This window comes from Emericellopsis atlantica (assembly GCF_019669845.1).
Source record: "Emericellopsis atlantica unplaced genomic scaffold F5Z01scaffold_10, whole genome shotgun sequence".
In the NCBI taxonomy this organism is placed as follows: domain Eukaryota; kingdom Fungi; phylum Ascomycota; class Sordariomycetes; order Hypocreales; family Bionectriaceae; genus Emericellopsis; species Emericellopsis atlantica.
In genome coordinates this window covers 281868-294797 of record NW_025764712.1, presented here as the reverse complement: position 1 = coordinate 294797, position 12930 = coordinate 281868, and the positions used below count along the sequence as shown (strand labels likewise).

At 57.9% G+C, this 12930-nt stretch overlaps 6 protein-coding genes across 6 annotated transcripts; 3 read left to right on the top strand and 3 right to left on the bottom strand.

Moving 5' to 3' along the window:
* The first annotated feature begins 100 nt into the window (after window positions 1–100).
* On the top strand, window positions 101–1416 carry F5Z01DRAFT_46242 (copper homeostasis protein cutC). The gene is made up of 2 exons (XM_046259926.1): window positions 101–271; window positions 325–1416. Exon 2 carries the CDS (start codon window positions 328–330, stop codon window positions 1171–1173), a length of 846 nt encoding a protein of 281 aa, XP_046119208.1. The 5' UTR covers window positions 101–271; window positions 325–327; the 3' UTR covers window positions 1174–1416.
* A 1-nt stretch (window position 1417) lies between these two features.
* On the bottom strand, window positions 1418–3725 carry F5Z01DRAFT_46237 (alkaline-phosphatase-like protein). Its single transcript, XM_046259925.1, has one exon. It carries the CDS (start codon window positions 3556–3558, stop codon window positions 1543–1545), a length of 2016 nt encoding a protein of 671 aa, XP_046119207.1. The 5' UTR covers window positions 3559–3725; the 3' UTR covers window positions 1418–1542.
* Window positions 3726–4771: 1046 nt separating this feature from the next.
* Window positions 4772–6593, bottom strand: F5Z01DRAFT_705642 (tRNA-guanine transglycosylase). The gene is made up of 2 exons (XM_046266439.1): window positions 6165–6593; window positions 4772–6113 (listed from the first exon to the last, which is right to left on the bottom strand). Exons 1-2 carry the CDS (start codon window positions 6412–6414, stop codon window positions 5005–5007), a joined length of 1359 nt encoding a protein of 452 aa, XP_046119206.1. The 5' UTR covers window positions 6415–6593; the 3' UTR covers window positions 4772–5004.
* A 126-nt stretch (window positions 6594–6719) lies between these two features.
* F5Z01DRAFT_722013 (uncharacterized protein) lies at window positions 6720–9213 on the top strand (the record flags this gene model as incomplete). Its single annotated transcript, XM_046266594.1, has 1 exon — window positions 6720–9213. The coding sequence occupies exon 1, from the start codon at window positions 7096–7098 to the stop codon at window positions 9211–9213; it is 2118 nt and encodes a 705-aa protein (XP_046119205.1). The 5' UTR covers window positions 6720–7095.
* A 98-nt stretch (window positions 9214–9311) lies between these two features.
* On the top strand, window positions 9312–10236 carry F5Z01DRAFT_45941 (uncharacterized protein). The gene has a single exon (XM_046259900.1). It carries the CDS (start codon window positions 9441–9443, stop codon window positions 10206–10208), a length of 768 nt encoding a protein of 255 aa, XP_046119204.1. The 5' UTR covers window positions 9312–9440; the 3' UTR covers window positions 10209–10236.
* On the bottom strand, window positions 10237–12890 carry F5Z01DRAFT_45645 (Spc98 family-domain-containing protein). Its single transcript, XM_046259867.1, has 2 exons — window positions 12685–12890; window positions 10237–12634 (listed from the first exon to the last, which is right to left on the bottom strand). The coding sequence occupies exons 1-2, from the start codon at window positions 12751–12753 to the stop codon at window positions 10265–10267; spliced, it is 2439 nt and encodes an 812-aa protein (XP_046119203.1). The 5' UTR covers window positions 12754–12890; the 3' UTR covers window positions 10237–10264.
* Between the last annotated feature and the right edge of the window lie 40 nt (window positions 12891–12930).

Here is a 12930-nt window from a genome sequence, read left to right as displayed (position 1 = left end):
ACGAGCAGTTGACCAGCATCAACTCTGTACAGTCCATCCCATCTCATCGTCTCGTGTGAAAATGTCTGCTTTGGGAGAGCGCAATCGGCCAGACGCTGATGTCACAATGGCCAGTAATCCGGTGAGATGACCATTCTGCCTGCTGCCTGCCTCCTTGGCTCCTCTTCAACCATCGTATTTTTCTTCTATCCATGACCTTCAACCTACCTTCATGACCATGCAATGCATTTGACACCATAACGCAGCTTCCTCCCCCAACCCTACTTTCAAGGTACGCCTCACGCACCCGGTAGAAGAAAAAGAACCAGCTAACCAATCCAACAGGACATGATGCTACCAGGCAAGGAGTGCAAGCTCCCCCTCGAGGCCGCCGTCTTCACAGCCCACGCCGCCCTCCGCGCCCAGGACTTTGGCGTCCACCGCGTCGAGCTCAACGCGCCCGGCTCCTATCCCCACGGCGGCCTCACACCTCCCGTGAGCCAGTACCTCGCCTGCAAGGACGCCCGGATCGAGGTGCCCGTGCGCATCATGATCCGCCCTCGGGCCGCCCCCGCCGACGGCGGCATGGATTTCTTCTACGCGCCCCACGAGGTCGAGCAGATGGAGCGCAGCATCGCCGCGTTCAAGGCCGCCGGTCGCATGGACCCTTATCGGGGGGACGGCTTCGTCTTTGGCGCCCTGCGACACGCCGGCCCCGACGACACGGCCCTCGACCCCGCTGCCCGCGTCGCCGTCGACATCGACGTCTGCACCCGTCTCGTCCAGGCCGCCCGGCCCTACGGCTGCTGCTTCCACAGGGCTTTTGACCCCATCGCCGACTACGATGACGAGCTGACCCTCAAGGGCATCAAGGACGTCGCCGCGTGTGGCTTTAAGTGCATCCTCACCGCCGGCGGCACCTCGGGCCCCTACACCAGCCACCTCCAGAAGCTTGACTACATGGCCACCAAGATCACCCAGCGGAGCGAGCTGGGTGACATTCAGCTCGTCGTCGGTGGCGGCCTGCGCGGCTCCAACGTGGCCGACGCCGTGCAGAAGCTCGGCATGCACATCAACGGCCGCGTCTGGACGCACTCGGCCGCCGTCACCGAGCGCCGCGTTAGCGACGACCATTTTGACGAGATTGAGCTCATGGACATTGTGTCTACGCTCTCCCAGGCGGCCGTGCATTAGAAGGATCCGGCCGAGCACTGGCGTAGAGTATACGGGCCGCGCAAGCACGAGTATGGGGATACGCGGGAGTGGCTCGATGAGTACCACTCGTACGGGACCCGTCTGAATGATCTAGGATGGAAGCCGCGCAAATAAGGTGTAGCCGTATATCTGGGCACAATCTCCCCTCTACGTACTTTGCATCGTTGCACATAGTCTTGGCAGTGCACTTGTTTACGGCATAATGCGCATTACACTGGCAAAAGATGTCACACACAGATTATATCATATTCTTATATACAGTCTACAGACATCACTTCGCTTCGCCGTCACCACATATCTCATCACGTTCGTCGCCTCAAGCGCTCTTTAGTTTCCCCCACAAACACTCTAATTGTGCTTGCCCTTGCGGCGGGAGGCCTTGCACTCGCCATCATCACCACCGTCGCCAGACTCCTCGTCAACAGCAAGCCCAAGGCACTCGGAGATCTTGTAGAAAATGTCAATGTTGTTAAAGGTGCCCTGGAACAGGTCCTGGCAGGGACCCCAGGCGTAGACAGGGACGTCGGTGAGCGAGTGGACGCCGACGGCTTCGGAGGGGGCGAGCGTGCCGTTGACGACGAAGCCGCCCTCGGCGTCCTTGGGGTTGACATAGTACTCATCACCAATCTTGGTCGTCGGGCTGCGGGGGCTCTTGTGCACCTTGTAGTTCTCGCGCACGTCCGGGTGGGCGCCGACGCCGGCGGCGATGGCGTAGCGGGGCTCCCAGTCGGTAGGGAAGTTGGCGCCGGTGCCGTACTTGACGTTCCGGGGCTGGGTGTACTGCGACTCGCCCGAGTTGGCGTAGGTGCCGATGGCGCGGCGCTTGGCGCGCTCGTCGTCCTGGGCCTCGAGGTACTCGGTGTCGGCCGAGCCGTAGACGTCGAAGCCGTGGCCGTGGTCGGCGGTGACGAGGATCTGCGTCTCCTCGAGGGAGCCGCGCTCCTCGAGCAGCTTGATGGTCGCGCGGATGGTGTCGTCGAGCTCGAGGAGGTCACCGAGGGCACGGTCGTAGTCCAGGGCGTGCATCTGCTTGTCGACAGAGGCGGCCTCGACCATGAGGAAGAAGCCCTCCTCGCCCTTGCGGCTGTCGAGAATCTCGACGGCCTTGGTGGCCATGTCCTTGAGACCGGGCAGGTCCAGGGCGTCGCCGTCTCCGCCGGCCGGGTCGTTCTCGAGGCCCTTGAGGTTGTCGGTGTAGACGTTGCGGTCCAGCCAGACGGGGAGGTTGCCCTGGCAGAAGACGCCGAGAGCCTTGTCGTCCTCGCCGAGCTCGAGAAGGCTGGTGCGGTTCATGACGACCTGGAAGTCCTTGTCGGCGAACTGCTCATAAATGTCCTTGCCCTGGTACGACTGGTCGTTGGGGAAGAACTGCTCGGCACCGGCGCCAAAGTAAACGTCGGGCCCGGTCTGCTTGGTCCAGGTGAAGTTGGTGACACCGTTCAGGGCCTGGTCGATGAGAGAGCCGTAGTCGTAGCGGGAACGGCTGTGGCCGGACAGGGCGACCGGGGTGGCATCGGCCAGTAGGGCCGTGGAGACGGCGCCCCAGATGCCCTTGTGGACGCGCTTGAAGACCTCGACAATGGTCTCGACCTTGGGGTCGTCAAAGTGGTCGGCGGACGAGTCGACGTAGACGCCCATGGCGTTGACGCTCGACTTGTGGCCCGAGTAGAGGGCCGAGGCCGAGTTGGCCGAGTCGGTGATGTAGCTGTCGAGGGAGTGGGTCATCTGGTGGCCGATGACGGGGAACTCGTCCATCTTCATGCGCGACTGGTACTTGCCGTTGATGGCCTTGTGGCCGATGAGGCGGGCGGCGGTGATCATGTTGGTGGTCATGCCGTCGCCAATGAAGAGGATGACGTTCTTGGCCTTGCGCTCCTTGGAGACGTCGCGGACCGTCCACTCGGCGGTGGTGGTCTCGTTGTCGTAGTAGCTCAGCGTGACGGTGTAGGTGCCGGGCTCGTAGAGGGCGAGCTTGCGGTAGGCCTTGGCGGCCACGTTGACGACGGAGGGCTTGTCTTCGTCCTCGGCGAAGAGATCCTCGTACCAACTAAAGTCCCACTTCTCGAGCTTGGGCTCGTCGACGCCAAAGGCGTCGGCAAAGTCGCGAGGCTTCTCGCCATCCTTGGCGATGGTGACCTTGAACTTCTCGTCGGGCTTGCCATCGTGGGCCGCCTCGGAGCCGTTGACGGGCGCGTGGACCTCGACACGGAGATCGAAGAGCTGGCCCGGCAGGAAGTCAGCCTGGTCCGGGGGCAGGACGCAGCCCAGGGACGGGCAGGACCCGAGGCGCTGGTAGGTCTGGCCAGCCACGGGGGCACTGAGGGCCGCGAGGGTGGTGGCCGCGATGCTGAGCTTGGAGAACATCTTGGAGGGCTTCGCTTGGCTTGGGGAGGTGAGGACAGAGGGAGGCGTGCTCTGTCGGGGTCCTGGACGGTGCGCCTACTTATACTGTACGCCCATGGAGAGAGCGCGGCGCCGATCGCAACGGTGGAGGCATGATTGGAAGCGGCAAGGATCTTTTGCGTGGGCCATTGAAGCCGGCACGTCACCAACCGCGTGAAATCATGTAACGAGGCCGGCCAGGGCAGCACCACGCTCGTGGTTCCGATGCGACGCTGTTCCTTTGACCTGGCTTGATTGCGGCACGTGCTTCGGAGAGGCATGGGTGGGCCAGGCACTAAGGCGACATGTTCGTCCAATGCCTGCAAGTCCGGTGTGCAGCCTGAGAAGCCGATCAAGATGCACTGCTCATAGGTTCCGTCCAACCAACGTGGCGACACTCGGGAAGAGCCTGTCAAAGAGCGGTGCTCGGTCACCAGCAGCTGGTTACTCGTTTGTATCTTGGAGGAGGACTCATCTCGACAAACTGTCTGTCACTGGGCCTGCCGTGTTGCAGACGGATCGTGGTGTCCTGTGGAGATCTTGGATGTACGGACGGAGAAGTGATGATGATGAAGGTCTGATGGAGCCTGGAGGGTGGAGGTGTGGGTGCAGGGATCAACAGTGAACACCAAAAGTGCAGGTGGAACCCTTGCCGGCACCTGCCCTCACAAACGTGGGGTGATGGACCACGCTGATTCGCCAATAGCACCCAGCCTCACCCATGCATGTAAGTATGCTTGTCCTAAAGTATGAAGCTTGGGACTTTGGAATCTTGGATTAGGAGAATATTCAGTCGCGGGTAGCGGCACGTTTCCTGCGTTTCTTGTGTAAGGGTGGGCGGAACACTGTCCAAGGCGTAGCACGCGGGACTCGGGAGAGTCTAGAGACGCTGCCAATGGGCGGCGACGGGGATACCTGGTGTACGCATGGTGCTTTGGTTCCAAGAGCTGGATTACAGTTTGCTCCGAAGTTGTTCAAAGCCTTCATGATGGATTAATTACACATCGGTCCGGTGAGTGATTTGCGAAGCTGGGCACTGTAGACTGGCATCGGATCGCTGCTTGCTGAACCCCCAAGCAGCCATGCAATCAACTGAGAATGTTTACATCTTGCCTTTGTGACTATGCCACTACAGCAAGTAGTGTCTCACTGAATGTTTCTAGAAGATATACCGACACGCTAAGATCGGCAGCGGACCGCGTGTACTTGCACGATATGGTACATCGCTCTGTATATGTGCCTTGCATTCGACATGCACCGGTGATCACCTTGATGGTCAATCTGGGGTACGGCCAAAAGGAGCAGACTAAGAGCGATTAGGTTTCTATAAGGGGGAATGTACCTAATACAAAGACGCTTCAGCCGTTTCCAAATCAAGGTTCACGTCAGGATGAGTAACCGGTGATACCCATGACACAGTCCTGTGTTCTAGACATCCGCCATCACCCCCTGGCCAGATTCCAAGCCCTTCCACCCCGGCTTGTTGTACTTTTCCTGAGAAACTTCACTTTTAAAGTGATAGCCCCTCGCCCTCGGTCGTTCCCCCATGCCCTGCGGAAAGTCGACATCCCAGGCTCTGCCGAAAGCCTCTCGTGCCGCTTCAAAGGTACCCCGACCGATGGCCGCGCGTATCGAGGAGAAGAAGACGCTGAGAACGTGGTGATTATGTATTTGCAACAGGTTCCACCCCAGCATCTCCTTTGCGTGGAGAAGGTGGTTGACGTAGGCTCTGTGATGCTTTGTGCACGTATAGCATGCGCAATCCGCCAAGAGAGGTTCCAGACTGGTGGCGTGGGCAGTCTCACTCATGTCAATACCCAGCGGCATTATGGCTCCAATGTCGCCATCCATAGAGATATCCCCATCCGTGGGCAGGGTGAAGGAGAACGCAATGCCGGCATCTGAGATGACGTTGACAAAGGAAGCCAGAACGAGGTCCACGCCAAGTGCCACCTGCCGTAGCACATCATGTGGCGTTTTGGGGAGATCAAGCGACAGCTTTGGTAGACTGGTTAGGTTCTTGTACAACTGGAGGTCTGGTAGAATATTGACGTCGTATATGGCGAGACCGGCCAGATCTCCCGACAGATCCTCGTTGAGGTGATTGATATACGCCCATTGCGTCGTGTGGTCAATGGGGAGAATGGGGGCAAACACCTTGATCCCTGCGCTCTCTCTGACGTCCGCATTCACCAGCTCCAGGAACTCGTCCATCCACGACTCTGTGCGGTCGGCCATGCGGATCTTCTTTTTGAGGGACGGATCCAGACTGATGTGCAGCAGATCGGCCAGAGCAATGACAATGTCTGGCCGTATGTGGGCCACGGTGGCCGCGAATTTGGGAACGGTGATTGTGCTGAAGCCGGTGGAGGTGAAGATGGATATGTTCTTAGCCGTGTTTCCCGCAGGTGCCAGGACAGATGGACAGCGCCGCGCGGCGACAATGGTAGGGATGTGTGCGGGAAACGAGGTGAAGGCGTGCAGAGGCCTGTCGGTGGTTGGCATCTTCAGGATGGCATGGTCCTTTTTCTCAAGAACTAGGATACATCAGCAACTTGCCCACCCCTTGTTGAGATTGAATGCCTTACAGTCCTCGAGAGCTATATATGCAGAGCTGAAGGAAGTGTATTTTGACACGACCTCGGGTGTCAGATGGGGGATGACTCCTCTGGACGTGACAGCTGTGAAGTTGGGCGTCTCTATTGTGCGTCGGCCAGGCAACTGGAGCGTGCCTAGCCTGGGACATAATTCATCGGTGGCATCGCTGGGCAATGTCGTCCCGATTGTGAAGGTTGGCTTTGAGGCACCATTCGGTGCTGAGTCGTTTGAGTTGCTCATCGCATGATGAAAGGAGGGGCACAAGTACCACCTTTTCGTCCGTCGAGGCTGTGAACTGGCCGATAGTCAGGATGCCTAACGTCGTAATGTGACTCGTCTTTCAGTGTCTCTCTAGAACTTGGATGCGCAGTGAATCATGAAGCCATTTCTCAGCTTGATGAGTTTGTGGCACGTCTTGCGCATTTCCAGTGAGGAAGCAAGAATGAGGGGACAGTGCGAGAGGTCACTTCACGCACTAAACACAGTGCATATGGACCCTGCAGAATCGCTGCTTCGCGACCAATCAGGCGCTTCTTACGGGCATCCACCAGACAGATCTGTGGCTGATGATTCCTCGTGGCTCAATTCACGTCGCTCTTGAAGATGATGGCACCAACTCGACATTATTCCCGTAGCTCCCGGCGGGATCTTTGGAAGGTGTAAAGTTTGCCATCATTCTATACGAATTTACGAGGCACGCGCCCTTGAGGTAACGGGAGAGCCAGTCCGCATTTGCATGTCCATCAGTGCCGGGTGCTTGCTGAAGCCCGAGTCCGCCCCCGGCAGGCCTCCATCTCTCGTTTCGCCTCCAGGGCAGGTACGATCCATTACGCCTCGTGTGTCGTGAGCTCTGCCCAGACTTCCACCACACGTCCCCCCGCTTCTGCCTTCTTCTCCTCTTCCTCTTTCGTTTCCCAAGCTATGGTCTCTCGTGGCCGCGATGAGAACCAGCCACTGATGACCGACTACTTCCACAACGCCGACGAGTCCGGTGATGCGCCTTCGCCCACCATGAATCCCGGTTCAAGCGACGACGAGAGCGGCCGTGGCGCATCGCATCCCGATGCGCCGCTCTCTACAAACCGCCAGCCCAAGACGACGACGACTGTCCATACTACGCCCGCGATTGACGAGTCCGAATCTGCCTCCTCTGGCGCCCATGCGCGCGCTACCTCGCCGCTCGAGGTGTCCGACGCAGCCAGCGGCATATCTACCCCTCGCTTCGTCCAGGATGAGTCGTCCTGGAAACGATGGAAATGGGTGCCCTACCCCGTCCGACGAATGTGCAAGGCCATCGCCAAGTGGTCCGAGGGACCGCCCGATCCGCAGCCGTACCGCATACGGCCACTGTTCCCGCGCGTGCAGGAGTTTCCCCTGGTCTTGGTGGAGAGGTTCTTGCCGACCAAGGTGCTCAAGTTCTGGGCGCTGTTCGTCTCCTTCTCCGTATGGCTGATCACATATGTCCTCGTGAAACGCCAGGGGAGCGTTGCCAGCGAGATTGCTGGTTGGGGCGAGCCGGAGGCCATCGGCTGTGGTGTGACCTACTGGGGCGCGGGGAACAGCTGCGGCGTGGACGGCAACAACTGCCGTCCCTTCAATGCCTCTGGCTTTCCCTTTCGCTGTGCTGGAAACTGCGAGAGCTACCACGTGCTCAATCCCCGAGCCGTCGGAGACCAGGAGGTCATTTATCAGCCTATGGTCGTGGGAGGCAACGGGACATACAGAGGGGACAGCTTCATCTGTGGCGCGGCGATACATGCAGGCATCGTGTCGAACGCCAACGGAGGCTGTGGTGTCGTCCAGCTCGTCGGGGAGCAGGCCGACTTTCCGAGTGTCAGCGCCAACGGCATCGATAGCGTGGGCTTCGACTCGTACTTCCCGCTCGCCTATCGCTTCGTGCCGGATCTGCAGTGCTCGGCGCGGGACATGCGGTGGGCTCTGCTCGGTATCTCAGCCACGTTCACCGGCCTCCTGTCGCTCTTCACGGCCTCGCCAGCCTTGTTCTTCTTCGGCAACTTTATTGGGATCTTCTGGACTGTCGGCACGGCGCTGGATACGCCGCCGCACAAGTCGAATGCGGGACTGTTCTCCACGATTCTAGGAAAATTCCTGCCCGCCATGTTCGTCGCGTGGGTCATGTACGACAACATGGGCGTGCGCCGGACGCTCAAGGGTCTCCGGGCGCAGATCGAGAAGAGCATCCTGTGGTTGGGACCATGCTGGGTCGGTGCAATGGACAACTACACGCTGAGCTTCATTCCCATCCAGCGCCTGAATGCGCACGACCTGCAGCAGCAGCCGGGCGCAAAGGCCGCCCTGGCGATCATCATCCTGGTCCTGCTGTGCGTCGTCGTGTCGCAGATCTGGTTCTTCCGGAAAGAAGGGCGGTTCCTCAAGTATCTCAAGCTGTACGCTCTCTTCGTTGCTGGGATCGTCATCGCCCTTACATTGCCGGGTCTGGACCTGCGCATTCATCATTACATCCTCGCCTTGTTGCTCTTGCCTGGCACGAGCATGCAGACCAGGCCGAGTCTGATCTACCAGGGCCTGCTCATCGGGTTGTTCATCAACGGCATCGCGCGGTGGAACTTTGATGCCGTCCTCCAGACACCGGGCGAGCTACGAGGCGATGCGCAACTCGGGACGGAAATGCCGGTCATCAACACACCGTCCATTGCGCTCGCAAATAACACGGACGTTCCGTCCAACATTACATTTACATGGGAGCCGCCAAGCAAACAGAAGTCATTTGATGGCATCAGTATCCTCGTCAACGACGTGGAGCGTTTCCGATCGTATTTCCAAGACCAAGTCGGGCGAGACGACGAGTTTATATGGAGTAGAGAGAAGGATCTAGACATGCCTGAATATTTCCGATTTGCATACATGGACGGCAGTCACAGCGGAGACTACACCAAGGCTGGTATCTGGACAGCAGAGGGGGAGTGGCAGGAGATGAAGCCAGGACCGTCCAAGGTGAAGGCTAGAAATGAAGACGACGACGAACATGTGTTGAAGAAAAGACGACGAACTTTATAGATTACACACGTTATACTTGTATATACAAAGCGATTTGACTTGGTCCCGCGTAACTCAGCGAAAAGTGACTGGCTTCTGGTTGAGTTTCTCGTATGTAATGACAACCAACCCCACCCTCTTCATGAGAAGGACGCCAACTCCAAGTCTGACCTCACTCACTCCCTAACCGTCACTCACCCTCCCCCGTACATCTACTCACTGCCGAGCTGCCCGTCAAACAAAACAGGATGCCTCCTCGCGTACCGGTACCTTCGGACTTTGACGCTCTCCAGAAGACGCTGCCTCACACCCTCCACTTCCCCTCGCCCCCGGAGAGCGTGACGGCCATACTCATCCTCCTCCATGGCCTCGGCGACACCCACACATCCTTCTCCTCCTTCGCCAAAGGAATGAACCTGCCTGGCTTCCTGGCCATCACCGTACGCGGGACAACGCCACTGCCCGCCGCGCTTCTCGAAGGCCAGGAGGAAGGATGGCACTGGGGCGATGACCTAACCGTGGATCAGAGGACGGGTGGTATCGACCCGGATCCAGGCTTCGAGGCGGCACGCAGGAGGATCATGGACGACCTCGTCGACGGACTCCTCGTGGGCCAGCTCGGATGGGAGAGAGGTGACGTGCTGTTCTTCGGCTACGGCCAAGGCGGCTCATTGGCCCTTGGCATGGCGTCCTCTCTACGGTCGGTCTCTCGGGTCGCGGAGGCCACGTCCCCCCTCTCGTCCACGCCACCGTCGCTGGGGACGTTCAAGGGCATCGTCTCCATTGGCGGACCGCTCCCAAACTCGATGATTCCCACGCTGTCCAGTCGAGGTAAAAGCAGGACGAGGGTTCTCGCAGTGCAGTTTGACGACGAGGAACTTGATGCCGCGAAGCGGGAGTTTGAGCAGATACAGGCTGTCAATTGGAAGAGGAGAGAGGTGGGCATGCCGAGGGACAGGGAAGAGATGTTCCCCATTATGAAGTTCTATGCAGAAAGGCTGAACAGCGGGTTCTGAGTTCATCATCAAGCAAAGTAATTTTTTGCAAAGTACATCATCATTCAATCAGTGCGCTAAGGTATCCCCGACTGCAACATGGATGCCAGTGTATCCCACTTGCTGCTCTGTTCACTGCTCTTGGCGCGTGCCACACTGCGCAGACCGCTTGTGATGAATCGAATGTTCTCATCAAACTTGCCCCTTACGTCTTGCAACACGCCTAGTTGCTGCTCGGAGGATGCTTGGAGGCTGGTGGCGAGGTCGAGTGTTTCCAGCATGCACTCTCGGATGGGAGTCAGCCGACTGCCCAGGCAGGCCTCATCCACCACTTTTTTGACAAACGAATCGTGTACTGCTATCAGACCGTCGACATCCTCTGCGGAAGCGAGGTCGGTCTTGAGCTGCGATACATTGGGCGCCAGCACGAGCGTGGAGAGATACATCTGGGTGACGCCTGTGAACCACAGTAGTCGATGACGGCACGTGTAATAGAGTGCTCTTTCGTCCCAGTTCTCATGATCTGTCCAGTAAGCGTCCAGGATCTTGGGTTGTTGGAGAATGTAGGCCGTCCTTCGAAGCTGGAGCAGCAGGCCATGGATTGTGTCGTACTGCGTGATGCTATACGGTGAGATCACCATCTGGATGGCCCAAGGTAGACGGTAGCGAACATGGACATGAGGGAGTGCGGCTCGCACAGAATCAGATCCGAGTTGTATCTGCGCGGTGTCGACGGCGATGGTCACGCGATCTGTGTCTACAAGATGATCGTACGCCTCGTGCGCAATCGCTGTCACGGCAGAACCATTGTGCCACCGAGGCTCCTTGCTATCCATGCGCTGGAACAACGCTTCGCAAAACGAGGCAGCGGCGGTGCCGTCAGACATCAGGTAGAGACGCTGCAGTGCCACGAGAGCCCCAGGTAAGTCGCACTTCTCAAACAAGGTGGCTTTGAGTGTTGCTGATGTGGCACGGTACTTGCTCTGGATCCAGCGGTCAAAAGCCGTGGCGAAGAGGTCGGAAAAGGAGACCAAATCTAACCCAGACGGACAGACCGTTGCAATGTCCAGTGAGGGCTCTTCGGTCTTGGATACTGCGGCCTGTTGCCCTAGCTTCCCGAGAATGACGAGGTTCTTCCCAGCATTCATGATTTTGTTGGCTGCTGGGCTAAGAAACGATGGTGCGTGCAGCTTGCCATCTTTCGCCCTAAAGTGGTACACTTTGCTCCAAATATCGCCCGGGGCCATTGCCTCGGATATCTTTGAGACGAAGAAAATCTGGTCGTTGGGGAGGAGTTTCCCATCATCCATCCACAGACGCACCGGCCGCAGGTAGACATTGAAGCACTCGATGAAGATGCGTGCCAGAAACTCATAAGTCCGAGTCATCCCACTGAGCTGGGCCACGCTCGTCTCTTCATAGAGCCATTCAATGTACGCGAAAGGATTTGACGCTTGGTCCCACACGCGAACAAGAATGCTCGACAGGGCGAACAGGGGCTCCAGCCAGCCTTCAAGGTCTGCTTCCAGGGAGAGAAGGCTCGCGACAACCTCTCCGTTTGGCGCGATCAGCTTTTCATGAATACCGGACAGATGTTGATCAAAGTCCATCAACCTCCGAGCCACGCAGTCCTGGAATGCTTGTACATGTGTTGCCGTCTCCTTGCTCCGCGTGAATAGTCGCAACACCATGATACGACGACTGGATTCCGAGAAATCTGCCATGATTGTCTTATGTGTCTCCCAGACCAAGTGCGAAGTTTGGAACTCGGGCCGCGGTCTGCACTTCTCGTCGAACATGGTCGTCTGCAATCCCTGGAGCAGGTGAAGAATCTCCCGAAGGACCTGTGTCTCGACAACCGCGGTCTTGTCGGCTCCTGAGCCAGTCCCCTTGGGGTTGCGCCACTCTTGTGCTTTAAGAATTGAGTCATACTTTGCATCGTCGCCTGGGGGGACAATGAGGTGCTCAGCTGTCCGCCCGACAGTAGTTGCGTCCTCCGATTCGGATGTAATCTCTGTGTCGTTGCCATCTTGGGAAGACAGATCATCGTCTGAGCTGAGCTCGTATCGATTCGTCTTCCATAAATCAGGGTCCTCATCCCAACCGTCCTCCTTTGCAATCTGCTTCCAGTCAATCGTCTCAGGACCAGGTGGCTGATACGATTCCAGCGCATACAGGTCGCTCAATTTGGACTTGTACGTCGGCTGATCAGACAGCTCGAGCAACAAGGCGAGGATTTCCGGGTGCCATTTCTGCGGGGCAGCTTCGAGAGCTGTTCGCCTCTGCTTCAACTCATCCGCCAAGCCATCTCTGTCATTGACGCGGAACCTCTCATCAAGACCAACCAAGCTGTGCTCAACCTCGAATTGATTTGTCCGCAGGTACGCATTGGACTTGAGGGTATGAAACGCAGTGTCGCGGAGCTTCTTAGTCCGGGAGGAGCCAACCTGGCAAGTGAGTTAGATGTATGATTCAGTCCATTGGAAAAGCGTCTTACATTTGAGTCAGCTAAGATAGAGTTGACAAGCTCATCTGTTAATGATCCGAGCTTTGCGGCAAATGCCATGATCACCAGCCATCTTTGACTTTCGACGATGATGGCGATGAAAAAGCAGCTTCCGACGCGCCGACGCGACGCATGAGTGATGCGAAGGTGACGGTGCCAGGCAACAGTGGGGCGCTAACCAATGACGTGCAGCGGCAGTTCGCAACCCCTGATCCCGCCGTCCGAGTCGAAATGCCA

Excerpts from the sequence above, each read along its gene's own strand:
- F5Z01DRAFT_46242 (XM_046259926.1), top strand. The coding sequence starts at position 328 with ATGATGCTACCAGGCAAGGAGTGCAAGCTCCCCCTCGAGGCCGCCGTC.
- F5Z01DRAFT_46237 (XM_046259925.1), bottom strand. The coding sequence starts at position 3,558 with ATGTTCTCCAAGCTCAGCATCGCGGCCACCACCCTCGCGGCCCTCAGT.
- F5Z01DRAFT_705642 (XM_046266439.1), bottom strand. The coding sequence starts at position 6,414 with ATGAGCAACTCAAACGACTCAGCACCGAATGGTGCCTCAAAGCCAACC. Across the intron at positions 6,114-6,164 it reads ATATATAGCTCTCGAGGACT|TTCTTGAGAAAAAGGACCAT; the intron begins GTAAGGCATTCA and ends GATGTATCCTAG.
- F5Z01DRAFT_45941 (XM_046259900.1), top strand. The coding sequence starts at position 9,441 with ATGCCTCCTCGCGTACCGGTACCTTCGGACTTTGACGCTCTCCAGAAG.
- F5Z01DRAFT_45645 (XM_046259867.1), bottom strand. The coding sequence starts at position 12,753 with ATGGCATTTGCCGCAAAGCTCGGATCATTAACAGATGAGCTTGTCAAC. Across the intron at positions 12,635-12,684 it reads CTATCTTAGCTGACTCAAAT|GTTGGCTCCTCCCGGACTAA; the intron begins GTAAGACGCTTT and ends CTCACTTGCCAG.